Raw genomic sequence first — 26,727 nt, 5'->3', positions numbered from 1 at the left:
AGTTGGGATTGGTGGAGCCGGTTCTGGGGTTTCTCAGCTACGCAGGAAGAGGGGTGCTCTGTGGTCGTAGGCGACTCTTTGACACACGGAGCTCACAGGGCTTCTTTTCCACGGTCCTCAGTCTGTCTGCTGCACATCCTATTGTCACCGCCACGTGCCCACTGACGATGCAGAAACTTCAGGGTGCAGGGTCTTCCATGAGGCTCCAGGCTGCAAAACCAGTAGATCTCTGCTGGTGGTGGCCCATCTCAGGGCGCTCTGGCCAGCCGTGAGGAAGACCTGTCGTGGTGTGTGTCAGACCCTGTGACCATGTGCCCAGGGAGAGGGCATGGAGGGCTCTGAGGGGGCCACAAAGACACAGTGTGAGCGCGACCTTGGAAATGAGGGAGGGTCTTTCTTCCTGTGATTGGGAAAGTGGGGTGAAAAAGCCGGTGGAAAATAGAGATGTTTTAGGTCTTTTTCAAATCTTCCTGGTTGTTTTTGACGCATCTTAAAAATAGCTGTAAACATTTTGTGTGTAATTATTTTAGGGGCTGTGTCTAGCGATTCTAGCATCTGAAGTCCTTGGGGTGGGAGGCTGGTTTCTGGGGAGGGTGGATTGTTTCCCGTGGGTTTCAGACTTTGGTTTGGGGAGCTCATGGTTAGCAGAGGTTCATCCGGGAGAATGCCAGGGGGCCTGGACGGAGGGCACGTCCTTCTCGAGTGTGTTTGTGTTTGCTTTTGCTGGATTCCCCAGGCCCAGTGCCAAACTAGAACCACCACCGCATTATTCCTTTCATATGACTCGACTCCAAACCGAGGCAGAGTCAGACCTGCTACAGATTCTCAGGGGAGACACTTTCTCCTTCATTCACGACACACAGCCAAGGCAGTGTGCGTCTCCCTTTGCTGTTGTGGGGTCTTATTGATGGATAGATTTTTGGTGATAGGACTTGCTCTAAACCTAGAGGCCTTTGAGGACCTGGTTTGAAGGTTTCACTTTCAACTCCTGCCTTTCAGGTGGTCAGAGCCCCAGCATCCTCATACCTGAGGCCTTTCAGCGCCCACCTGTGTCCCTGGCTCCCAGGTCTCCCCTCACTTTCTTATAAGCTTAGCAACCATTTGAGAGGTGCTTGTTACACACTGTCCAGCCTTTTTAGGGGGTCAGGGGGATGGGACTGGGGCCTTGTGTCACCTGGCATGTGGCCCAGAGTGGGTGTCTAAAGATGAATTTGCAAGCAGAGAATGAGAACTTGAGAAGTTTCACAGATAAGGGTTCCGGTTCCCTCAATGCTTTGGGAGATTTCCCTGCCAGAAGCTATGGGTCAGGGGTCTGCGGTCTGGTGCCAGCTGTGGGGGGCGTGTCTAGAGTAACTTCTCGGGTTGGTTACAGCCCCCAGGGCTCCCCCTCAGTGGGCCTGACAAGGTGTCCTTCCCAGGGTTGGAAACGTGGTTCGAAATGTAGGTGATTACAGGAGTTCCCGCTGCAGCTCAGTGGGTTAAGAACTGGACATAGCATCTGCGAGGATGGGAGTTTGATCCCTGGCCTCCCTCAGGGCGTTAAGGATCTGGCGTTGCTGTGGCTGTGGCGTAGGCCGGCAGCTGCAGCTCTGATGCAGCCGCTAGCCTAGGAACCTCCATATGTCACAGGCGCAGCCCTAAAAAGTAAAAGACATTTAAAAAAGAAGAAATGAAATGCAGGTGTTTACAGAAGGGGGTGTGTAAGTCTCAGTGGAAGCCCTGCTGGAGTCCAGTCAGCAGGGCAGAGCACGCTCCTGTGCGTCCCAGGGGACGGGTCTGCCCCCGCCCCAGGATCAGAAAAGAGCCACACCCCAAGCAAGACATCCCGAGGCATTCCTGCTCAGGGCTCATTTAGTCCAGTTTCGTTTTCCTGCCCCTTTCCATCTGAGTCGGTCCCGACTCTTGCGCAGCAGTTTCTGGAACACTTTTTATGTCAAAGACCGTCTCCCCAAGCGCGACGGAGCCGCATGCGAGTTGTGGCCAGGAACGCGAGAGCCCTGCTTTGCCGAGTAAGTTGTGTCGCTTTGGGGTTTGCAGTTCCCGCGATGATTACGTCCTATCCGAACACCACCCTGGCCACTCAGGGTCAGAAGAAGGAAATGAGCTGCACGGCCCACGGCGAGAAGCCCATCATCGTGCGCTGGGAGAAGGAAGACCGCATCATTAACCCCGAGATGGCCCGTTACCTCGTGTCCACCAAGGAGGTGGGAGAGGAGGTGATCTCTACGCTGCAGGTAAAAGCAAAACCCCACAAAGCAGGACCAGACTCCCAGCCTCGGAGAACAGACTTGGGGTGGCCAGGGGGGAGGGGGAGGGAGTGGGATGGACGGGGAGTTTGGGGTTGGTAGACGCCACCTATTCCATTTAGAATGGATAAGCAGTGAGATCCTGCTGTACAGCACAGGGAATGCTATCTAGTCTCTTGGGATAGAATATGATGGAATATGAGAAAAAGAATGTGTGTGTGTGTGTGTGTGTATTCTGTACAGCAGAAATTGGCACAACACTGTGACTATGTTAAGGAGTTCCCGCTGTGGATCGGTGGGTTATGAACCTGACTAATATCCATGAGGATGAGGGTTCCATCCCTGGCCTCGCTCAGTGGGTTAAGGATCCAGTGTTGCTGTGAGCTGTGGGGTAGGTCGCAGACGCGGCTTGGATCTGATGTTGCTGTGGCTGTGGTGCAGGCCGGCAGCTGCAGCTCCACTTCGCCCCCTAGCCTGGGAACCTCCATATGCCACAGGTACGGCCCTGAAAAGCAAAAAACAAAAACAAAAACAAAAAACCCCTCTACTCCAATAAAAATAAAATTTTAAAAAAGCATCGCAAACATGGCAGATGCCAGTCTGCCCTCAAGGGCAGAATAAGGCCGTCCTTTCACATAAGTGGCTGTGTGTGGTGATGAGCAGCAAATCCTCTTTCAGACTCGTTTATGGAGCAGCGTCTCTCCCTCCCATCTAAAGGGAGGCTGAGTAGCCTGTAACACCAATGCTTTATTGTAGGTGTTATTAAGAGTCAAGTGATTACAAACAGGACAGAGAAGCCAACTGTCATTAAGAAAAGGGAGAACGAGTGTCTTTTAATGACAGTTAATCCTGGAGGAACGGCAGCCTATGCTGTGCACACATAGGCTGTATGTGTGATTCCTATAAGCAAACGTGTAGACAGGCCGTGGACACAGCATGTTAGAAGGAAACTATTTTGCTTCTTTGGGAAAAAACCCAGCGTAAAAAAGGATTGCAGTATTTTACAAACTTTAGCCCTCTTGGTGTCAGCTGTGTGATCACTTCAATGCAGAGGAGAAAGAAAAGCCCTGTGTTTGACAGGCTGGGACTGAGTCACTGCCGGGGTCCAGTCCCAGGCCCAGAGGTGCCCAGGAGACCAAAGCTTTACTGCAGTAACTGCAGTATTCATAGATCTGTGTTGTTTTTTTGTTTTGTTTTGTTTTGAAGGCAGTGTTGCTTTGGATGCTTTAAAAATCCGCTATGAGAGAAAAAATGTATATAAGGAATATTTATCCGCCTGACCATGACATCCGCTATCAATTTTCACACCCAGTTTAACGAACTGGAAGCTGACATGGCTAATGTCCAGGGAACCTGTCCATCTGCACGTTCACAGTTGTGCTGAAATAGTGCTCTCAGAGTTGTGTGTCCCCGTGCGTGCATGCGTGCGTGCGTGCGTGCCTGGGGCTGGGAGGAGGGCGAATGTGGCGAGAAGAGGTCTAGAGCCCCAAGCCCTTTAGTTGTCCCCTCACTGCTTTCTACTGGGTCCGACGGATCTCTCTGCTTTTTATGTAGATTTTGCCAACGGTAAGAGAAGATTCTGGCTTCTTCTCCTGTCACGCTATCAATTCTTACGGGGAGGACCGTGGAATAATTCAGCTCACGGTGCAAGGTAGGGAGGACACAGCCGAGGGGGAGAAGTGCACGGCTGCTTTAGGGCAGTAAGTGTGTGCCCAGGCTCGGGCATCCATGCGGCCTCAGCCTGACATGTCCCACTTCCAAAGCCCCAGAAAATGTTGCATCAGTACAAAGTCGGCGCTAAAGCAGTTATTTCGCAGATCTCATGACTAGGTCAAGGTGCAGCTCCAAAGCCCAGAACGAGGTCCGTAAAGAAATGGGCTTGGAACACTGGCAGCCCTGCTGAATGCAGAGCGGGGCGACGGGGGCTTCCTTAAACTAGACGATCCGATCCGAATGAAAAGGAAAGTTTAACATTTGGGGCCCAAAGAGTTTTTGAGGTCATAGATCCCAAGCCAGAAGAATGACATCTAAATCCTACCGGTTTAGGAGTTTGCCTCGTGGCTCAGTGGTAACTAACCCGACTGGTATCCATGAGGATGCTGGTGTGATCCCTGGCCTCATTCAGGGGGTTGAGGATATGGCATTGCTGTGAGCTGTGGTGGAGGCTGCAGATGCAGCTCCAATTCGACCCCTAGCCTGGGAACCTCCATATGCCGTGGGTGTGGCCCTAAAAAGGCAGGAAAAAAAAAGTCCTCCAGGTTTGGTCCAGGTTTATAAGTGCTAGGAAAACTGGCAGATTTTGGAAAAGTGACATTTTTCCATCCTAAAATGGGATTAGGGGGAAAAATTACTTGCGAGTAAAAAACGTTGGCCATCATCAAAAGCTAAGGAAGCTTTTGTGAGCCACAGTCTGCATTTCCACTCGTTGTCTTGGGTCCGAAGGGCGTGTGAACTAATCCCCCGTTCCTGTTGACCCACAGAGCCCCCAGACCCTCCCGAGATTGAGATCAAAGACGTGAAAGCCCGCACGATCACGCTGCGCTGGACCATGGGTTTTGACGGGAACAGCCCCATCACCGGCTACGACATTGAATGCAAAAATAAATCAGGTAAGGCCTCGATTTCCCCCCCGCTGTATTTCCTCTTCGAAAAGTCCTTTTGGGTTTTCTCCTTTTTAATGGCTTTTACCTGTAAAACTAGCCCGGACTTTGGAAAACTTGGAGGGGGCTCTTGTGACGGGCCCGTCTCTTCCCTTGCACAGAGCACACCGCTGCCTCCCTTGGTGGGGTGGTTCCGGTAGATGGCTCTCTTGCTTGGGTCAGCCCCGCCTCTTTTCTCTTAGAGCCGGAGGGGCCTCCATCCTGCTCCCGGGGCCCCCAGGGCACTCTGGCCTCAGATGGCGGCCAGCCTGGCCTGGCCGCTGTCACGGTTTCCACCTCCGAGCTTCCCTTTGCTTGCCTCCCGTTCGAATCCCCGAGGGCCGGCTGTGCTCAGAGTCTGTGGGATGAGCTGTGTGGGGGTGGCCCGTGCCGAGAGAGGAGAGGTGTGTCTCGCTGAGATGGGGACCCTGCTGGGCCCTCCTGGACATGTGGGGACAGGAACTGCAGCCCAGGCCATCCTGCGCCTCCTCTGGGTGGGCAAGGGGTCGGCCCCCCCGGGAGCCGTAAATCAAACAGACCCGGCTGGCAGGACCATGAGGGGTGGGTCTGATTATCATCTTAAGAGGACAATGACAAGGCCACTTGGAATGTTGTGACCCGGCAGGCTGAGGGTTGGACACGTCTGTGGCCCCTTGTCTGGACTTTGACGCACAGGAGTCAAGGAATTAGGGCACCACTGGCACAAGAGGGATCGACACAATTCTCAAAGACCACAAGAGTGCCCTTGTTTTTCTCTTTCTGGGCACCACGTGTCACTGCAGAGCGCAGAGTCTTGACCCATTTTGAGCTGAAGCTGGAGTAAAAAATTAAGCGGGGAGTCCCCGTTGTGGCTCAGCAGGTTAAGAGCCCGATGTAGTGTCTGTGAGGGCACGGGTTCCACCCCCGGCCTCACTTAGTGGGTTAAGGACCTGGCATTGCTGTGAGCTGTGGTGTAGGTCACAGATGTGGATCAGATCCCGCGTGGCTTTAGCTGTGGTATAGGCCGGCGGCTACAGCTCCCATTCGACCCCTCGTCTGGAACTTCCTTGTGCTGCAGGTGCCGCCCTAAAAAGAAAACAATAAATTAAAAAAAAAAAAGAAAAAAGCTGGAGGCAGCTGAAAGGCAGGTGAGGGGTGAGGAAGTGCTTCGGCAGGAGCGGGCGGGCTGCAGAGCCGAGAGTGGGAGACCAGGAGGAGGAAGTGACTCGGGAGACGCGTTGAGCGCTGGGTTAAAGGAAAGCCACAGGTGACCATGCAGATAACGTGCATCTGGAGTCCCCGTCGTGGCTCAGCAGTTAAGGAACCCGACTAGGATCCATGAGGATGCGGGTTCGATCCCTGGCCTGGCTCAGTGGTTAAGGATCCGGCGTTGCCGTGAGCTGTGGTGTAGGTCGCAGATGCGGCTCGGATCTGTCGTGGCTGTGGCTGTGGCAAAGGCCGGTGGCCACAGCTCTGATTTGACCCCTAGCCTGGGATCTTCCATATGCTGCGGGTGTAGCCCATAAAAGAAGAAGGAAAAAAAAAAACTTGGATCAAGCCAAGAACAGCGGGTGTAGCCATGGTGCTTGAGACTGGTGGGTGGTATGTAGCGGATTAGAAATGTGGAAGAAAAGGTGTCAGAAGGGGTGGGATGGATCCGCTTGGTCTCCTGAGCCACAACCAGAGCCCAGAAGTGAGGCGATGCCTCCACAGACCTGAGGAAGCCCTCGGAGGGGAGCTGTGTGGCTGCAGTCACACTGTCCATGCAGTGGGCTGGGGAGGGGCGCAGGGGGCGGGGAGCGAGCCGAGGGCAGTGCCAACCCCCACGGGGACCTTTCAGGAACCAGGACCGACTGTCTTGCCCAGGGCAAAGGGAAGAGGGGAGGCCCTGCTGTCCTTCTAGAGAAGTTAAGGTCAGGCTGGAACCAAGCACTTCTTAGGGGTGGCAGACACATTCTTGCAGAGAAGGGCCTGGAAACCCACAGCAGCAAGGAGAACTCGGCAGGAATACAGACGTGCATGATGGGGACGCTTGCAGAGTCCCCCGAGGGAGAGGCAGACCCCACCAGTCTCTCTCACTGGCCATGGACCGAAGGCCTGGGGTCTTAGACCTGGTGGCCTCTCAGGGGAGCAGCCTCCCTCTCTTCGGGGGCTCGGTCATTTCCGGGTGTTGGCGACGATCCAGGGGTTGATCGAGGGGGTCTGGGGCCCAGCCTGTCTCCACTGTAGCCTTGTCTCTTAGCAGCTGTGCACCTTCACTGGCTACCTGGCTCCCCCTCCTCCTCTGAGGAAACGGGCTGCCTCGGCATCCACCTGTGACAGTCGGCCCTCGAAGGCCGCCCTCCCCTCCCTGGACCACAGTTGCTATGGTTACTTGCACCTGCTGCTTAGACCCCGCTGCTCATGTTACCTCCATAGGGACCCATCCCTGGTCCACACTGGAGGCCAGGCCTCCCCGTCTTGGGCTCCATAGGATCTCCCCCTGCTCCTCTGGCAGGTGCCGTCACGTGTGATCAAACCCCTCACTCCGCGACTGTGGGTTTTTTTTTTTTGAAATATATCATCATTTTCTTTTATTTTATCTGGGTTTTGACTGCAGTTAGAAAAGCTGTCTTCTATGCTCGGGCCATGAAATAACTCATCCTGTTTTCTTCTCATACTTGTGTTGTCTCTCTTTTCGAAATTTAGATCTCGAATCGTTTTGGAGTTCATCTTTGTGTATGCTCGGAGAGATGGCTCTAGTTTCATCTTTTCTAAAAAGGGTCTCCTTTTGCCCCAACATCATTTGTTAAAAAGCCCATCTTTGGAAGTTCCCAGCATGGCTCAGTGGTAGCGAACCCAACTAGTATCTGTGAGGATGTGGGTTTGATCCCTGGCCCCGTTCAGTGCGGTGAGGATCCAGCGTTGCCATGAGCTGAGGTGTAGGTCACAGACCTGGCTTGATCCGATGTTTCTGTGGCTGTGGTGTAGGCTGGCAGCTGTAGCTCTGATTTGACGCCTAACCTGGGAACTTCCATATGCCGCACCTGCAGCCCTAAAAAGACAAAAAATGAACATCCACTTTGCCCAGTGATTTCAGATGCCACCTTATCGCTTATTAACTTTCCATGTGTATGTCAGTCTACTTATGGTCTTTTTCTGCTGTTCCATTGGCTCGTCTATTAAAGCACCAGTACCAGACTATTTTAATCACGGAGGCTTTATGTTTTAATATCTAAGACTGGGCCACCCTAGGAACTTTTCCTTTCCTGTGTTTTATTAGTTTTCCATATATAACTTTAGGGTCAACAAGTTTAGCTACATAAAAACGTGTGTTTTTTGTTACCGTTAATTTGTTGATTAATGTGGGGAGAACTGACATTTTTATGAATTTGTTGTGGGTTGGATTGGTCCATCAAAAATGAGTGCTGACGTTCTAACTCCTGGTACCGCAGACTGCGTCCCTGTAGGGAGCAGAGCCGTAGTGCTGTGACTGTCGATGTGTGCGTCCCCTTCACCAGCCTGGGGGGTGCTTGGGGCTCCCTGTACTCAGGCCGATTCCCCCACACCCAGCACAGGCCTGACTTGTGGCCAGAGTTCAACAGATAGGCGGCAGACTCTCTCTAAGAAGGGAGTTCCTGTCGTGGCTCAGCGGTAACACACTCAACGAGTATCCATGAGGACTTGGGTTCGATCCCTGGCCTTGCTCAGTTAGTGAAGGATCCGGCTTTGCTGTGAGCTGTGGTATAGGTCGCAGACATGGCTCGGATCTTGCATTGCTGTGGCTGTGGCTGTGGTGTAGGCTGGCAGCTGCAGCTCTCAGTCGACCCCTGGGAACCTCCATGTACCGTGGGTGCGGCCCTAAAAAGACAAAAAAAAAAAAAAAGGAACACATTGACCACCCCCCTGTCTGGCACATAGCAAACGTCTAATAAAGGGTAGCTTTAGTGTCACTCAAGCGTGCATGAAAACGCTTATTTTTACGTGGCCTCTAGGCCCAGCTATGTCTGTTAAACTACTTGCTGCCCGTTCAGAATCCTCAGTGTCTCCCCCTCTCCTGGAGGTTTCCCAGAGGCAGGAGCCCTGATTTTGTGCTTCCCCAGCACCCGGCACAATGCCTGCGAGTAAGAGGCTCTCGGTGAATGTGCAGCATTTAATTCACAGGCGGTCCAAATCTAAGCATTATCTTTATCGCCAGCAGCATTTTCACAAGTGTCAATGGCGGGGACTCTGCATAATAAAGCAGGAAAACGCGTGTATGAAGCCGGGCACAGTCCAAATCGAGGAATAGAGTCCCTTCCTCCCGCTCTACACCCGCACAGGGGCAGGCGCGTAGCCAAGGTGCCTGCAGCCGTGGAGCCTGGCAGGAGGGTCACCGGGGAAGATCCCATGGACAGGCAGGCCCAACACCACGGCCTGAGCTCTGCACCCAGGCCCCCCCGGCCTTCCATCACTTCTAGATTGAAAGGCCTGGGAGCGGGGAGGGAGGCTGGTCGCAAGAGGAGTCCTGGTCCCTGCTCTAGGGACAGTGTTCGTTGGCATCTCTATGCGTTAGTGGCTTCCTTAAAAGGTGTGGGTGTGTAAACAGTACAACCATAATCTGAAGGAGTGAAATTTATAGGCATAGTATATTAAAAAACTGATCCTTCAAATCACAGCTTAACAGCCGCCTCCTCCAGGAAGCCTTCCCTGACCACCCATCTTAGGGCACGCCCCTCCTCCACTCCTATAGCACCCTGTGTGCCTTGACAGTTGGTGGGCTTGTGACTGTTTATTTAATATCTGTCCCCTACTGGGTGGTTGTCCCAATGAGGATCTAGTGACCTCTTGGGGTGGGTCCTACATCTGAGGAACTCTGAGCCATGTCCCTGCATGCCCTGCAGTGACCAGGACACACACTAGACCCGTCATATGACCGGTTGACTCTCAACTCATGTTTTAAGCAATGAAATCATCCCCAAAGATGCTCTCTTCTGTTTTTGCGGTGATTTGCCGAGAACTCAATGCATGACCGTATGTTGCTTGCCTAACACAGCGGGTCTCTGCCAGGGATAGTTCAGCCCACGCTTGAACAAGCCCAGCAGTGGAAACTGCCTCCATCCGTCCACCACGACTGTTACAAGTTCTTATATTTCTTGCACCAAAACAGACCTTCCGGAATCCACGGCCCTCTTCCCACCTGAAACGCTTTGGTCAGATGGCATCCCTTCCAGGGTTTGAAAGCAGATGCCACTCTTGGTTTTCCTGTTTGCTGGGCAAAGAAAACGTCTCGAGTTCTTCTGCTTGTCCTGCCATGACCCCCTCCCGGTCCTGCCCTCTGGTCACCTCTGAGGGCCACCCCCCTGGTGTCATGTGCCCAGGCTCAGGCACAACGGAGCCGGTGCCCCCTCGTTCAGAATGTCTGACTTGCTCTATGCGGCCTGCAGCCCCGTGGTGGCCTTGGCTGCCACATCCTTGGTTGCAAGTGACCACTGCCTCTCCTCCAGTTGGACCCTGGGGACCCCTCTTCACCCTTTCCAGCATCAATGCCCCAGTACACAGCCTGCCCATCAGCCTGCACGTCCGCTTCCTTCCCCCACTGGAGGCAGCCTGCCTCGGCCCCACGTCCCCCCGGGCGCCCCCCTCCTTCTCACGGTGCCTCGCAGGTCCCTGAATGGGCTTCCGCACCCTGTCCCATGGCCCTTCTCTCTGAGGCCCCTTCCCCTTCCCACCCGAGGGACGACTGTTCTCCGTGGAGAAGACAGAGCAGGAGTGTTGTCCCTGTGTCCCCAGCAGGGCTCCACCTTTTCTGAGCTGCCTCTTCATTTTATACACTTTGTGTAATTTCGTCTCGCAAACCTCTGGTCGTCCTCACTCACTCTTGCTTCTAACAGCTCCTCTTCTTCGTTTTTCCTTTTTTTTTCTTCTTTTTTCCGTTGTTGGCCGCCCCGCAGCACATGGACGTTCCTGGGCCAGGGATTAGACCTAACGCTGCAGCTGCGGCCATGCTGGATCCTTAACCCACTGTGCCAGGCCGGGGATTGAACCTGGGTCCAGGCACTGCAGAAATGCTGCCGATCTCACTGTGCCACAGTGGAAACTCCAACTAGCAGCTCTCCTTCAGCTCGAGTCTCCTCTATTTCATTTGTCCTTGAGAATCTGCCGCCCTCCTGACTCGAGTGTCTAACCCCTGGGCTGGGCTCAACTCGGGCACCCAGTACAACCACACGGCCCCGTGAGCTTCCCGCATCCCTTCCCACCGGGGATACCTGAGCTTTTTCCGAGGCAGGGATGGGACTCTGCACGCCCCATCATCTCCTCTGCCACCGGGCTGTCTGCGGCGTGTCCTGGGATCGTACCGACCTAACAACGGATGTGCTGACATCTCCCTCCTAAACCAAGGGACAGATGTGACCACACACAGCGCTCCCACCCTGAGCTCCCACAAACCCAGAGGAGTCACGGGAAATCTGGGCCAAGGTCCCTCCTTCTGCACAGGGCCAACTCTCTGCGTTGCTCCTCCTTGTCTGGAAGCCAGGTCAAAAACTTGTCCAGAGTCTTCGTCTGAGCACAGGGCTTCCAGCAGATGCTGGGAAAATCAAAATCCAGTCTCATTAGAAACTCCTGCAGAGACTCTGTGCGGGTCACGGGCTGCAGCAAGAGGGCTCTGGAGCTTGGGGACATCACGGCTGAGGTCAGATCCCAGCCCCCCTTCTCACCAGCTCTCTGTAACTGGGTCTGAGTTTCTGGACCTTCGCAATCAAAATAAAAATCCCCGCTTCACCAGGGTGTTGTAGGAACGGAGTAGAGCGGTCGCTCCAAACCCGAGCTGTGCATCAGAGAGCCAGGCTTTACCAAAGCACAGATTCGGGGCACCATCCCCACAGGTCCTGACGGCGTGGGTCTGAAAGCGCAGTTGTCAACCAGCTCGGAGCCCTTTCCAAGGGGCCCACAGATTTGAGGATGGCAGCGCTCATGACAGGCGCCTTGACTTCTGCCGAAAACCCTTGTCGGCTCTCCTCGCGGAGGCCAAGCTCCGTGCTCACACCCCTCCCGGCTTCCCTTCCTTCCCGTGGGGGTGGGTGGGATGGCACACCCAGAGGATGATTCAGACACGGACCCTGCCAAGGCTGTGTTCTCTGTGTGCAGGTCCCATCAGGGGCCCCCATGCTGAGGCCCCATCCCTGCCTACACTCCCGAAACTGTTCCTCCCCTCTGGCCCTCCTGGACCCGGGAGGGAGAAGCTCCCACCCTTACTAGGAGTTGGGAACTTCAGTGTCCCCGCAGGTCCCTCGCGCCCAGCTCACACCTCGGTAAACAGACCTCTTGTAAACCATCTTCCAGTGTGACCTTTCAACTCACGTTGAGGCCGCATGTGCTCTCTGCGGCTAGAAACCACCACACCGTCCCTCCATCCAGACCTTCCCCACCCACGGCTGCACGGCCGGCCGGCTCCACCTCCAGGCGCGCCTTTCCCTTGGCGACTTACTTCCCCTGAGTTTCTTTATTTCATCTCCGCTGTCTATATTCCTGCTCCTTCCATTTGTGTTTCAGTTGGCAGTTTCATCTGCCCAAGAGCGGATCTCTCTGTGATTGTTTTGTGTTACATTTTCAAGCACACTTTGTTCGGAATCCAGGACCCGCCTGTTTGCACATCAGCACCTGAGGGCAGAGGTGGCATTTTTACTCTCCTCCTGGGCAGCCGCTGGCCTGTTTAAACTCTTCCTTTGAGGCCGTATCACGTATTGGAGTGTGTTGGGATATTTAAGCAGGCTTTTTCCTCTCCATTCAGTTACTCCCAGGTCCCCCAGGATGACGCATTCCTGCTCGTTCTTGTCGTCTTGAGCTCTGGCGGAACATCCATCGCGCAGGGTTTGGAACCACATTCTGACAGTCACGGTGATCACAGCCGTCGTCTTTTTCTTGCAAAATATAATCTTCGCAAGAAAGAAGCTGAAAGCCCAGCCCATTCTCCCAGGATCGCTCCCTTCCCGCCTGAGACCCCCGAGACCCGTCACTCCTGCGTGGGCTGTACACACGATTCCTTGGCGGGAGGAGGGGGCGGGCAGGAGACAACAGTGTGCCCCTTCGGGCTCTCAGCTGCCCCCCAGACACACACCCTCAGGGAGCATGGCCATGCCTCCATCAACCCAGTCAGTTCCAGCCACCAACCACCTCGGGCGTCGGCTGCTTAGCACCTGTCTGGGCATTTTGCAGCACCCAGGGTTCCTCTCTGTTCCCCCTAAGGTCTTCTCCAGAAGGCCGGGCTTTCTCCTGGCGGGACAGGGCTCCTGTCTATTTCCTGGCTTTGCAGTCCCTCCCGTGCCCGTCCTTCACTGAGCGCCATCCTGCGGCTCTCCCTTCCTTTGTTATCTGCAGCACCTTCTCTTTCTGTGTCACCTGCTTCCGCCTTCAGTCTTCTGGACTCAATGATACCTTTCCTCTTAGCTGGAATATCAGTCGTTGGTTTCTATTAGGCTCCATTCCCTGCACTCGAGGGCACTCAAAGGCAGCCCTGAAGCCACATCTTTTTCCTCTGAGTCTGGAAAATCTTGCTCTTCTGGTGACCACTGGGCAGAGCAGCACTGAACCTCCATGGTTAATGTGGAAAGGGGGGTGGAGGCCCCCCCAGGACCCAGAGTTCCGTATATTTGCCATTTATTTATTCATCTATTAAACATGCATGTATTGTTTGTCAGGCTCTGCGTGAGCACTGAGGATACAGCCCTGGACGTGGTCAGCACGGTCAGTGCCCTTGTGGGGCTGAGAATCCATCAGGGGACACAGACTCTCGCTGAAGTTCTTACAGATGTGATGAGCATAGGGCAGCAAGGCACAAGGACCCTGGGGCGGTGGGCATGGGTTTACAAGCATCCTCTCTGCTACCACCTCAGGGGGCCCTTGGCTCTTCCCCACCAGCATCATCTCTTGACCAGCTGCCCCCAGTCAGCACCTGCCCAAACTCCTTCTGAAATAAGAACCATTTACTGGTGTACTTACGCTCCGGTGGTCAAAGCTCTAAGACCAGCAAGCACGCAGGTCATGGATTCAGTGATAACTCTTCCTATGAGTCATGTGCCATCTTCAAGACTGGCTGTGGCTGAAAAATAATTCCTACCATAAAGGTTTGGACTCAGAATGATTTCAAAAATTAAAATTGAGAAGTGCATTTGGTAAGCAGTGGTTATGCTAGAAACGAAGATTAGTTTTTTTGGGGGGAGGGAGAAGGGGGTGATTTCATTCTCACTACGCTCCTTTTGGAGAAGGAGGGCTCTGACATGGCTAAAGGCTTTGCTGGCTCTCAAATACCTTTTAGGACCAGGGACTGTTTCCTTTTCAGTGGAGGGCTGTGCAAACCATGATTTCTTTTATCATCCTGTGCAATGAGTGCTTGTTGTTCACTCGACCAGCATGACTTCTGTTTTCCTCTGTGATTTCTGCCAGGAGGCCTGTTGTGTTGCCTCGGACAAACCTCCCCCAGCCCAGCCGCACCCGCGGCCTTTGCCCCCCGCCTCCGCGTGGGTAAAGTGTGTGTGTGTGTGTGTGTGTGTGTGTGTGTGTGTGTGTGTGTGTGTGTGTGTGTGTGTGTGTGTGTGTGTGTGTGTGTGTGTGTGTGTGTGTGAGATGCGGCGCCCCCTGGTGGCCAGACCCCCAGACCACGGGGAACGTTGCATTGAGAATTCATTTTGAGTTGTAACTTTTTTTTCTTTTCCTTCTTTCTTTTTTTTTCTTTTTTTTTTTTTTTAATAATTCCTGCTTGTGAACTTTCCAAGGCAGAGGAAAAAAACTCACGTCTCTATCTCTTCTTTTTTGAAAAACAAAACCCAAAAGACTCCTGGGATTCTGCTCAGAGAACCAAAGATGTTTCCCCTCAGCTGAACTCGGCCACCATCATTGATATCCACCCTTCCTCCACCTACAGCATCCGCATGTACGCCAAGAACCGGATTGGCAAGAGCGAGCCCAGCAACGAGCTGTCCATCACCGCGGACGAGGCAGGTACGTGTGACCTTCCGACAGGGGGCAGGGGTGGGGAGGCCCGGGGGGAGCCGGTCGGGGCAGAGTCCCCAAAGCTGGACGCCCCGTCAGAAACAGACGGCGCCCTGCCGCCCACTTTGAAGGCACTGCCCTTCCAACAAGACTTAGGCCAAGGTTCTCACACCCGGGACGTAAAAGAAAGACGCGTGAATTTAAGAATCTGGTGAGATTTTGGGAACCTCCATCCGTAGAGCCCCTTTGTCTGGATGCATGAATCCAGGTCGACAGGAGAACCGTGAGCCTGTGTCTTGCCGGGGTGCCTGTGCAGCCCCGTGAGGGAGGGTGGTTGACTGGGAAACAGCAAGAATATTCTCGGGGTTGTGGAGACAGCCACACAGTTGTTTTAGTGACCAGAAGTGGCGCTATTTCCCTAATCAACTGCCTTGCTCTTTTGGGGTTGACAACATAGAACATAGAGAGAAGCAGCTTGAAGACAAAACAGCTCACACGATCCTACCAACCTAGAGCTACCCACCAACACGTTGATATCACCCACTCAATTATTCATCTCACACACACGCACACACACACACACACACACAAGGACGCACACCCTCCAGTGTGGTGGTTCATTCACTGTTACCAGGGAGTAGCAACCCCTGTTTGCAGAAGATTGAGCCGTGGCAGTGAATGCTGCCTGTCCATCTGCCTCCTGGCCTGAGAGGAGGAAACTGGCTGCTTTGGGGCTTCTCTGGGGAAGGAAAGGGAAGGAACCGAGGCCAGCTCACTTTGGGAGCAGAAGAGTGTCCAGCCCCAAACCTAGCTTTTCTCTTCCTGCCCCCAGTCAGAGCTCATCAGCCACTCCCTACTGCTGCGGTGAGGCTGAAAGCTTGGCCGCAGATGCCTGGTTCTCCATCAGCAGGATTAAGGGCTCATCCCCAAATGACACAGCCTCCCCAAGAGGTTCGCCTCACCTTCCCACTGGGCTGGCACCTGACTGCCGTCCCCCACCTACTTCGCTGTGACCCTGTAGCGGCACTTGGAGTAGACAGCGCGCTTCCCTGCCTCTGAAGTACTTCCCTGCAACCTGTGGTTCTCCTCCCACCATTTCTGTAACTAATCCCGTAGTGTTAGGGATTGTTGTGTGGTTATTGTTTTGTTGAAGCATAGTTGACTTATACTGTTATATTAGTTTCGTATTTAGAGCAGAGTGATTCAGTTACACCCACATGTGTATTCTTTTTCAGATTCTTCCTATTGTAATTTATGACAAGATATTGAATATAGCTCTCTGTGCTGTACAGTAGGTCCTTATGGCTTTTCTCTTTCATATGTAGTAGGGTGTGGCTGTTCATCCAAACTCCTCGTTTATCCACACTGCCTCCTTTCCCTTTGGTAACCATAGGCTTGTTTTCTGTGAGTCTGTTTCTGTGTTGTAAATGAGTTCATCTGCGTCCTATTTTAGATTCCACACAAAAGTGATGTCATGTGGTATTTGTCTTTCTCTGTCTGACTTAACTTCATTTAGTATGGTACTCTTCAGGTCTGTCCATGCTGCTGCAAATGGCATTATTTCATTCCTTTTTTATGGTTGAGTAATATTCCACTGTATATATGTACAGCTTCTGAATCCTTTCATCTGCCTCGGCTGTTGTAAATAGTGCTGCAGTGAATATTGAGGTGGACATACCTTTTCTGATTAGAATTTTTATCTTTCCTGGGTATATGCCCAAGAGTGGGATTGCTGGATCATAAGGTAACTCTAGTTTTTTAAGGAACCTCCATACCATTCTCCATAGCGGCTACACCAGTTTACATTCCCACCAACAGTGTAAGTGGGTCCCTTTTTCTGCACACCCTCTCCAGCATTTATTATTATTTGTAGGCTTTTTGATGATGGCCATTCTATCTTATTGTATTTTGGTTTTTTTGGCTGTGCCCTGGGCATGCTGGGAATCATACCAGCGCAACAGCAGTCATCAGAGCCACAGTAGTGACAGTGCTGGATCCTTAACCCACTGAGCCATCAGAGAACTCTGACCTTATTATAGTTTTGCTTTGCATTTCTTTTCAGTGATTCATTATCATAAACACTATTGTGATGAACATCTTTGTGATTTTTTTTTTTTACTGTTTCCAACATTGATTTTTATGTTAAATTCCAAGGACAAGAATTGCTGGATCAAAGCAAATGCTGCAGTGTAACTCTTTGGATATGCAAAACCAACATTGTCCCCAAGGAACTAGGTTACTGTCGACAGCTTCTCCTGAGCTGCACATGAGCGGTCCTTTCTGGACTCTGGACCATGTCAGTTCTTGAAAACTGTTTGCAAGGGCGGGTGACAGGCTGGCTTCATGCCTCAGTGTCTGTGAGGATCCACTTCGCACACGTGGAGACGCTCCGCGTGTTTTCTCTTCTGCAAAACGCACATCGCGAGGCCTTTCTCCTCCTCACAAATGATCCAGCAGCTTCGCTGGAAAATTGAAAAACATCCCAGCCTCTGAAAGGACTTTGCATGGCTCTGAAATAATTAGGCTTCTGCAAAAATAGACTCTTATTTAAATATTTCTGTAAACAAGGAACTAGTTTCCTGGCATTTCGTCACGTCTGGCATCTAGGGAGAATAAGTCGCCTCTGAAGGGAACACCCTGGCTTGGGGCTGAGCTGTCTCCTTGCCGTTAGCCGTCTTCGCAGCCCCGGCCCTGTCGCCAGCCTTCCCCCTAAGGAAGTGGTGCTCTCTCCGGGAGGCACCCTTTCTCGCTGCTTCCGCATTGCCGGAACCCATGCTGCTGCTGCTGCTGCTGTTTCTGTCACTGTTTCCTCTGTGACCTCCCTGCAGCTGCCGTTACCAAGGCAACACTTCCCTCTCCAGCCAGGAGGCCAGGTGGATGGCCCATCCTGGTCCTGGTCACCAGTGTGCATCTCCGCAGACAGGCAAATGCCAGGCTCCTCCTGGTTCCTGGGCTGGCCTTCGGGGCCTTACGTGGGTGCTGGCTGCCGGCAGCCCCACAGCGCCTCCATTCACTCTCCAGAGGAGCTGAGGGAATCTAGGGAAGGGAAGCTCTGGGCAGAGGAGAGCTGCAAAGCAGAATTTGCCCTCCTCTTGGAGTAGAGCTTAGTGTGCCTGAAACCAAAAAGCCGTTTTCTCACCTGTGACTCCTAGAACCCTGGGCAACGCTCTGACCCACGATGCCCTCTTAAGACCTGCCCTCGGTGGCCACAGATGGTCCCTGCCACCTGCTGGTGGGATCCCAAGGACGTATCTTGAGGAGCTGTAGCCACCTGGAGAGAACCTTTTCCCACCCTTTCTTTCCCCTTTCCCTAAAGAAATGAGGTCACCTTGGAGGCAGTGAGAATCCTCAGGTGGAAGCTTCTGAAAGTTATAGCCCTGCTCATTTTTAGGGCAGTGGAGTGCCCCAGTCTCAGGCAGCTGAGCACGCCTCCCGGGCCCCAGCTGAGGAAGCAGGTGAGGTGTGAGCCTGGTCTCCCCGACCCTGTTGCTACTTTGAAGCCACCTGGACTCCCTGTGCTGTGGCCTGATCGGAGATGAGCTGTCCCTTCCTGCCCCTTCCTGCCTCGAGCAGTGTCCACCCCCACGTGGAAGGCCCTGCAAGGTCTGCCCTCCTTTGCTGACCCGCCCTGGAAAGGCCGGCCAAGCCCGCCCCCGCACACTGCCTTTCCCAGTATCCCGCGACCTTCCTGTCCCTCCCCCAGCACCACGTAGAAACCTTTGAGGGGAGGTTGTTTCATTTTGTTTTTCCATCAAACAAAATAAACTTCTTTTCAGGTTTGGGTTTTATTGAAGGATAGTTGATTTGCAGTGTTTGATCATTTCTGCTGTGCGACAAAGCGATTGGGTTCTACTAGAAATCTTTGCGACGCTCGCCGTGAGCCCTGTGGTCATTTCGCCACGGGACCATGTGCTGCCCGTGGGTCTGCTCCTCTCGTGTCTGGTTCGGGGATATGACTCGAAATGTCCTTAAACACGCCTTTCAGGATTGTCTTAGAACACATAATGAGCTCTGTGTGTGTGTGTGTTTGTGTGTGTGTTGACTATACAGAGGGTTAAAACCACATTGAAACTTTGCTTTTTTTTTTCTTTTTTTCCTGTCTTTTGTCTTTTTAGGGCCACTCCCGGGGTATGTGGAGGTTCCCAGGCTAGGGGTCGAATCGGAGCTGTAGCCACCGGCCTACGCCACAGCCACAGCAACGTCAGATCCGAGTCGTGTCTGCAACCCACACTACAGCTCACGCCAACGCCGGGTCCTTAACCCACCAAGCAAGGCCACCTCATGGTTCCTAGTCAGATTTGTTAGCCACTGAGCCACGACGGGAACTGCAGCTTTTTATTTGTCCTCATCATTTGAAGTTTTATTGGCGTCTGGGTGATTTGCAGTGTCGTGATCGTTCCTGCTGTACAGCACAGTGACTCCGTTAGACACGTCCACACATCCCTCCTCCTGCAGATTCTTCGCCCGCACAGACCATCACAGAGTGTTGGGGGAGCTCTCTGTGCTGTGCTGCAGGGCCCCGTCGGCTGGCCCTTCCGTACACCCGCACGAAAGCTTCGAATGGCTGCGTGAGAGGGAAAGGTAGAGAGAGGCAGGAGAGTGGGTCTGGAAGGTGGACGGTGGACGGAGGCGGGAGGAAGAAGGCGGCGCACCCATCAGAGCTCCAGCAAGGACCACAGGAGCCATTGGAGCTGGTGGCTGGAGCCCAGTAGAGTGGTGGCACATGCCACCGGTAACCATCATGCCACACCTTTCAGTTTCGCATCCGGCAAACCACTGCCCATGGGCCCAACTCCACTGACAACTCTCAAGCTGAGAATAATTTTTACATTTGAAAAAGAAGAAAAAGATGCGAAATATGCACCTGAGACAGCATGTAGCTCGCAAAGCCTACGTCTTTACGATAGGGTGGGCCCTTTACCGAAGCCGATTCCAGCTCCCTAACGCAGGTCTCTCCGTGGCGGGGATCTGCGTTTTGGATTCTGTTGTGTCATCTGGTGCGAAGCTGGGGAAAAAGGAACCACGGCCATTCCTGCAGCAGCCCGGCCGAATGCTGGCAAAGAGCACTGTTCCGAGTGCACGAGAGCACGGTCATTTTCCTGCGAGAGTCACCGACGCATCGTGAGACCCTCTGATACGGTGACCTCAGGAAATAGCCCCGAAGCACAGATCACACTGTCTAGCACAGGTCTGACTCCCCGCAGCAACCCTTAGCCCCCAAGAGGAGAGAAGAAGTGGAGACATTGTCAAGAGCAAAGGAGATGAGCTCCTAGGGCCGGAAGGGCGCCGGCTTGCCAGGCTTCTTTGACGCATGTTGCACGCGCAGCTGATCTTCACCCAAGACCAGCTTCCCCGCCCACAGCTGTGCCCTGAAGGCTGCAAGTCACTGAGGGCCTGTGACAGCTGGGGGTGGCTGATCCCTTCATCCTACTCTTTATGAATCTGTCCCATCAAGCGGGAGCTCGCCCAGCAACCACTGCATGTTCAGACTCATCCAAGAAGGGACAGCCAGGATCACGTCGCGGAAGGGTCACCGCAAGGAGCTGATGGGTTTCCATCGGATCTGGCGCGGAGTTGGCACCCTGGCTTCATCACTGATGACACTGCAGAGTGGCAGCTGTGATCGGGAAGGGTCCCTGTGCACTGAGCTGGAGGCAGAGAGGAGGTGGGGGGGATGAGGGTCTGAGGCATCACCATGTAACAAGAGACACATGATCAGCGGGGCAGAGGGGGCCCAGGGTGGCATCAACTGTCCCCTTCCCTGAGAGGGTCCCCTGTACAGGTCTGCCCGCTGAGAACCAGGGGTGCCCTGCACCTGAGTCAGCCCTCCTTTCTGTAGCTGTCATTTTGTCCAGCGTCCATTGAGAAATGTTGGAAGTTAGGCCTAAGTACATCCCTGCCCTTCTTGCTGTTCCTCAGCCATGCCCAGTATATTCCCCCCGCTATCCCGGAACGTTCTGGAAGAGTCTGGAATTATTCTGGGATGGTTTGGAATGTCTTTCCCCCTCCTCCCACACTGCCTTCAGGTCTTTGCTCCAATAGCATCTTCTCAGTGGGTCCTGCCCTGACCTCCCTGGTTAAGTCCCAACCCACTGGCCACTCAGGACCCCTGGTGCCTCCTTCCTTTAGCATTCCCCTTTAAAAAGGAAAAGAACCCGTCGCCGTCAGATGCCATAGCAATGCGGATTTCTTTGCTTTACCATCTATTTTTGGTCCCTCCCAGGGTGGCAGGAAGAGTTGCCATTTTGTTCACTGCTGTGTCCCAGACACCCAGTTCAGCATTTGGCACAGCAGTTATTTAATAGGTGCTAAATAAATCATAGTTTAAGTGAATAAGCTATTGATTCAATAAATAACTATTAAATGAATTCATCCTCCCCATCTAGGGATCACACCTTCCTGGTTCTGCGTTGGTTTTTATTAAGCCCTGCCCTGTCTTGGGCACCTTTGCCCAGCAAAGAACGTTCTGCTCACCCACGCTGCTTCTACCAGGGGTGACCACGTGGTTGCCCCTCGGTCCTTGTTTTTCCCGTTTTTGCACCCATTCTCTGCCCAGCTTTGGACCTGGCACACAGCATGCCTTCAGTAAATTCCCCAATAAGGAACCAGAGATAGACTTTTCGGAGCACTTCCCCCTGGGTGGCTTGATGCTGCCCCATCAGCTATTAAGCCCCACGCCTCTGGGTGAAGCCGGAGACTGAGCCATGGAGGAGGGACTGTTTTGAGGGCAGAAGAAAATGGTGAGGTTTGGACCTTGGCAACGACGGCTTTGACAGCTAGGAAGTGTCTGCCGTTGCAGTATTTTCAGCCAAACAGAATTAGTAAACCTCACCTTGCCTGGAAACAACATTGGCAGCTGTAAATACAGTCTGCACGTGTCACTTCACTGATCACTTCTTACTCACAGATTGAAGAGTTTGGGCTTCTGTAGAAATGCGGAGGGTATATATTTTGGAAAATCACATCCATTGGTCGTTAATTCTTCCCTTTAGCCTTCTCTTCCCACAGGAAAACATCCAGATGTTCTGGTATAAAAAACTATGTTTTCCGTTTATAGTACAGCTTCAGTTCGAGCGCGTGTAAATAAATTCTTCAGTGTCCACGCGGGTTTCAAATTTAGTAAGTGCGTGGATGCCTGGTGGTTGATCCTCTATCATGTCAGCATTGGGAATCCCGTCTGCTACGGATTTTATGACGTTACAGAAATTGGCCTTTTGTGATGAGACAAGGCCCCACGGGGAAGCAAAAGCACAGCTCAGGAGTTGTAAGGAAACACGAACATTCCAGACGCAGACTCCCTTTTTGTATCATTTTTAAGTTTTGTTCTTATACGGCTTGAGAAACCTAGCGTGGGAAATTCAGTGCCCAGACAAACATTCTCCCTAATTCCATTGGTCACGGCTCTAATGTGTGTAGGATTACATTCTTTTAGCTCGGTCTTCGGTACCGTTTCTATTGTGACTTTATTTTTAACAGCGGAGAGATCTAAATTCCTTCATTTCAGAGACCGGGCAGATGAATAGATGAATTAATTATTAATGAACCACTGGAGTCCTGATAGGCTAAATAAAAACGGTTTTGTATTCTTAACAACAGCCAGGTAGGGAGTTCCCGTCGTGGCTCAGTGGTTAACAAACCTGACTAGCATCCATGAGGACTCAGGTTCAATCCCTGGCTTCGCTCGGTGGGTTAAGGATCCGGTGTTGCCATGAGCTGTGGTGTAGGTCACAGACTTGGCTCAGATCCTGTGATGCTGTGGCTGTGGTATAGACCAACAGCTGGAGCTTCGATTCGACCCCTAGCCTGGGAACCTCCATATGCCTCAGATTCAGCCCTAAAAAGACAAACAAACAAACAAACAATAGTCAGGTCTGTCCTGGAGGCAGGGACTGCCCACCCCCATACTTCATGGGAGGCCTTCATCAAACACCAGACTAGATTGAAAAAAAGGAAATTGCCCCCAATTCTCAACTGCATCATCAACTTAATGTTTTCTGATAGAATTGAGAGCATTTTAAAAAAACACTGTCCTGGTACCTTTGCTTTTGACTATGAATCTGTCTCAACAAGAAAATGAAGACTGGAGTTCCCGTTGGGGCTCAGCAGGTTAAGAACGCCATATAGTGTCCTTGTGGGTGAAGGTTCGATCCCTGGCCTCATTCAGTGGGTTAAGGATCCGGCGCTGCCATGAGCTGTGGTGTGGGTTGCAGATGAGGCTCAGATCTCACATTGCTGGCTGTGGTGTTGAATGGTGGCTACAGCTCTAATCCAACCCCTAGCCTGGGAGCCTTCATGTGCTGTGAGTGCGGCCCTAAAAAGCAAAGAAAATAAAGAAAAGAAGGGTTGTGACTGCTATCTGCCCTCCCCAGAGAAGGTGGCACGGAGGCCAAAGGGCCGAAGGGTACTGAGTGGGCTGTGCCCCAACACTGACTCCATTTCTAGCAGGCAGTCGCCTTGCTTGGTCTGATTTCGCACAATTAAGTTAAAATAATCAAGCGTCGGTCTTGTTGTCAGGCCTTAAAAGAAGCTTTCAAGGATTTTTATGGATGAAGCGCAGAACTGCCCATGTGGGAAGGGAATCTGTTCCGCGTGCTCTCTTGGACCTGAAATGTTCCCGCGTAAAGGGCTTGGCAGAAATTTGGTGCAGAGCCATAAACATGGCCACAGTGCGCTGGATGCCAGCCTCTCCCTTGGTGACTGTTCTAGACACTGGCCTCAGTGCTGGCACAGCCTTTTCATCTGAAGAATTAGTAAATCCAGGAGGCTGCTGGACCCCCAGAAAACTCAGGGTCCCCGTGACCTGCTGGGGAGGGAGAGGCGGGCTCCGAGCTCCAACCTCTGCACCCTGCTCCATCCTTCACAGCGAAAACCTGCTCTGGACACGGTTCCTGGGGCCACACAGCTTCCAGTCTGTTGGGGGAAGAGGGAAGGACTGACGTGCAGACAGACATAAGCCGCAGATGTACGCCTGACCCTGCTGAGATGGGTCCCCAAGCCAAGAAGGGTGGGAAAAGACAGGCTCCGGCCTGCCCGAGGACAGCCATTTGGATCCCACTGTGCTGGTGGCCGGGGCTGGGACCCGGGGGGCAGGAAGGCAGACACTGATGGGGCAGAGTCTGTGCTCCAGGTCCGTGCCCCCTCAAAAGAGGTAAAATGAAGACCAAAATGAACGTTTAGGAGCAAAACTGCAGCCGGGGCCAGGCGTGGATGCTGGGCTGGAATAGGCTGTGGGGGCAGAGGCTCTGAGCCTGGTGGGGACAGAGGCCAGGAGAGCAGAGGGCAGGGATGTTTGAGCAGATTCCAGAGAGGGCACGGGCTGGACTGCAAGGGGAGCTGGCAGAAGGGAGCAGCCTGAGACCTGACTCTCCCTGGTTCTTGTAAACGCCTCCCGTGGCTGAGCAGACAAAACCTCCATAGCCCCACTTGCCTTCAAATTCATATTTCTAAGATGTAGTGAATCGTCTTTTCTGGAAAATCGGCTCCCTCTCTTGGCATCCTTATGTTCCCACTCTCCCACCAGACTGTGGAGTTGTCCCCCTCCCTTCCTGTTGGGAGCAGCCTTCAGGTCGTCTTCCTCCACTTAGTGGCAATCCCAGCAGTCATTGCTTCCCTCCCCTTGGCACTGCTTAACTGCACAAAAATGCCCAGCGACATTTCTCCTGCGCATGGCAGTGGCCTCAGAAAGCCTGGTGACCAGGCACCCTTCCTCCTTTACGTCATCCTCATCAGTGAAGTCGCCCATGGGTCCGTGTTCTCTTCAGCAGGGCATACTCCTTCCCACAGGCTACTGCAATAGTCCAACCTTCTATTGTGTTCCTGGTGCCCACTCTTCTCCCCTTCTAAACCCTTCCTATTTGGGTGAGAAGAAAGAATCGTTTGAACGAAGGAGCAAGTGTCCCTGGGCCTCGCTCACCTTGCTCCACCCCCAGCAGGTCTTGCTCCCTCCTCGTCCCCACCCAGTGACGTTTTCCGATGCCCCCCTCTCTCCTGCTTCCATCCTCTTGCTTCTTTCTCTGCTGGGATATTGTTCCTTCAAGAGCAACTTTTTTTTTTTGCTCACTTGAGCTTCTCCTCTGACCGTCCCAACGCGCAGTGAGAATGGTCATCGTCGCTGCTGCTGGGTTCCGGGCGCACTGTTTTCGTAACAACCCTGACGTTAATGTTATGGTCCCGTTATCTGAGGAAGGAAACTGAGGCACAGGAAAATTAAGTATCCTGCCCAAAACCACTCAGCTCCTAAGTGAGGGAGCTGGACTTGGAACCCAGGCAGAAAGCGTCGAACGCCCATCACCTTAGCAGCTCCACAGTCGTGCTATCCCTCGGGCTTCTTTCTCTGAAAAATGGAGCACGTGTTCCCCTCGCTCCCTCCGCACCCCCCAGTGTGGCCTTTCTCCCCTTCCTCCCACTTCCAAACGTTCAGGTGGGTTTGGTCACCATTCCCATTTTCTTCTCTCCCAGTGCCCTCACCTTTCTGCAAACCGGCAAGTCCATGCCCAAAGAAATGGCCCTTTTGCAGCTCAGCAGTGATGGAAAAACTGTCTCTTGGACAGTATGTTGTCATCCAGTGGGGTGTCTTCCCGTCGAGCTCTGGGTTACCTTTGCTTCTGCTTCTCAGAAGATACTTGACTATGTGCTGTGTCATCTTCCTCTCGGGGTCCTGATTAGATTACAAGCTCTTGCAGGACAGGGGTGTCCCCTCTGAGTGCTACGCTACGCACATGGTACCCGGTCCACAGCCGTCGACCGTCCCCAGTGTAGTTGGCACCCCTACAGCCACGGGAAACACACAGGTGTAAGTCACGTGCTTTGTTTTACTTTGCAGCTCTGCGCCTGCCGTCTGTGGCTACAGCCCCAGGTTAAGAGTTTTTTTGTGGGAACATATAGAGAACTAAAGCAATCAAAGAAGCTCAGAGGCAGAGGCCCCCTTTTTTTTCCCTCCCCAAGTATTTCTGAGCATCCTGAGGGATGGACCCCAAACAAGACTTCCAGAAGAACGAGAGGAGTCTTGAACCCGCCATGATAGAGTTTTATCAAAGAAATGTATTACAGTAAGTTTGTTGCCTGGAAGTTGACCCATCAAGGTGTCAAAAATAAGATGAGGAAGAGTACAAAGACAGGGCCTCCGCATTGATTTCTTTCTAGGAGCAGGTGAGCACAAGGTAAATTTTGTACACAGTGACTCTGCAAAATGGGTTTTCCTACTAAAGCTGAAAACAGCGCTATGTTGCCGGGGCTGTGTGTTGCTGTGTGGGCTCCAGCCTGCCCTGATCCAGTCTCTAACCTGTGCGTTTGGTCTTCCCAGCTCCCGATGGCCCACCGCAGGAAGTCCACCTGGAGCCCGTATCATCTCAGAGCATCAGGGTCACCTGGAAGGTAAATGGAGCAAACACCTGTCTGCCTGGCGCTGTTTCCTGGGGGACCGGGGTCGGGGGGGGCACTTCACTCACCTCAAGTCATAGGATGCCAGGACGTGAACGTTTTATGAAGCTGTTGTTTTGCACAGTTTGATTAAAAGCCCTCTCATGAAAGTCCAATATTTATATCCCCATTTTGAATACTTTCACAGCAAATCCCGTATCTACAGAGGGCGAAGGTCCAGTGCCTTGTTTTGAGGGTTGGATCCTGACTGGGTGCCACGTGCCCTTCTCCATGCACATCCTGAGACAGGCGTGCATGACTGCACGCATTAATTTCGTTCCAGGGGAAGCTTTTTCCCAATTGCTTTTCCTAAAGGGTAACTCGCAGTATGGCAGAGAGCCCAGCAAGAGGCAGAGAGGAGAGGCCTCCTCGTCGTGCCCCCAGCCCGCTGTGGCCTCGCGCAGCCCAGCTGCAGACAGTGGTGCCCCCAGCCAGGCCAGCAGGGACAGACTTGGCTGCTGGTCAGCCGAGGGCTTGTCCCCAGCTGCTGGAAGAGA

The 26,727-nt window shown here is 52.9% G+C and overlaps 1 protein-coding gene across 1 annotated transcript in view; it reads left to right on the top strand.

The window, feature by feature from the left end:
- DSCAM (DS cell adhesion molecule) overlaps nt 1-26,727 on the top strand; it is a 740,562-nt gene that overhangs the window by 589,386 nt on the left and 124,449 nt on the right. The window contains exons 12-16 of the mRNA XM_047796891.1: nt 2,038-2,234; nt 3,801-3,897; nt 4,727-4,855; nt 14,654-14,821; nt 26,115-26,185. Of these exons, the coding sequence (XP_047652847.1) occupies nt 2,038-2,234; nt 3,801-3,897; nt 4,727-4,855; nt 14,654-14,821; nt 26,115-26,185 (662 nt within the window). The remainder of the gene's footprint in view (nt 1-2,037; nt 2,235-3,800; nt 3,898-4,726; nt 4,856-14,653; nt 14,822-26,114; nt 26,186-26,727) is intronic.

The sequence above is a fragment of the Phacochoerus africanus genome, chromosome 1 (genome assembly GCF_016906955.1).
Source record: "Phacochoerus africanus isolate WHEZ1 chromosome 1, ROS_Pafr_v1, whole genome shotgun sequence".
NCBI classification, from domain to species: Eukaryota; Metazoa; Chordata; class Mammalia; order Artiodactyla; family Suidae; genus Phacochoerus; species Phacochoerus africanus.
The sequence above is the reverse complement of the archived record's forward strand: the minus strand, read 5'-3'. Positions and strand labels throughout refer to the sequence as shown.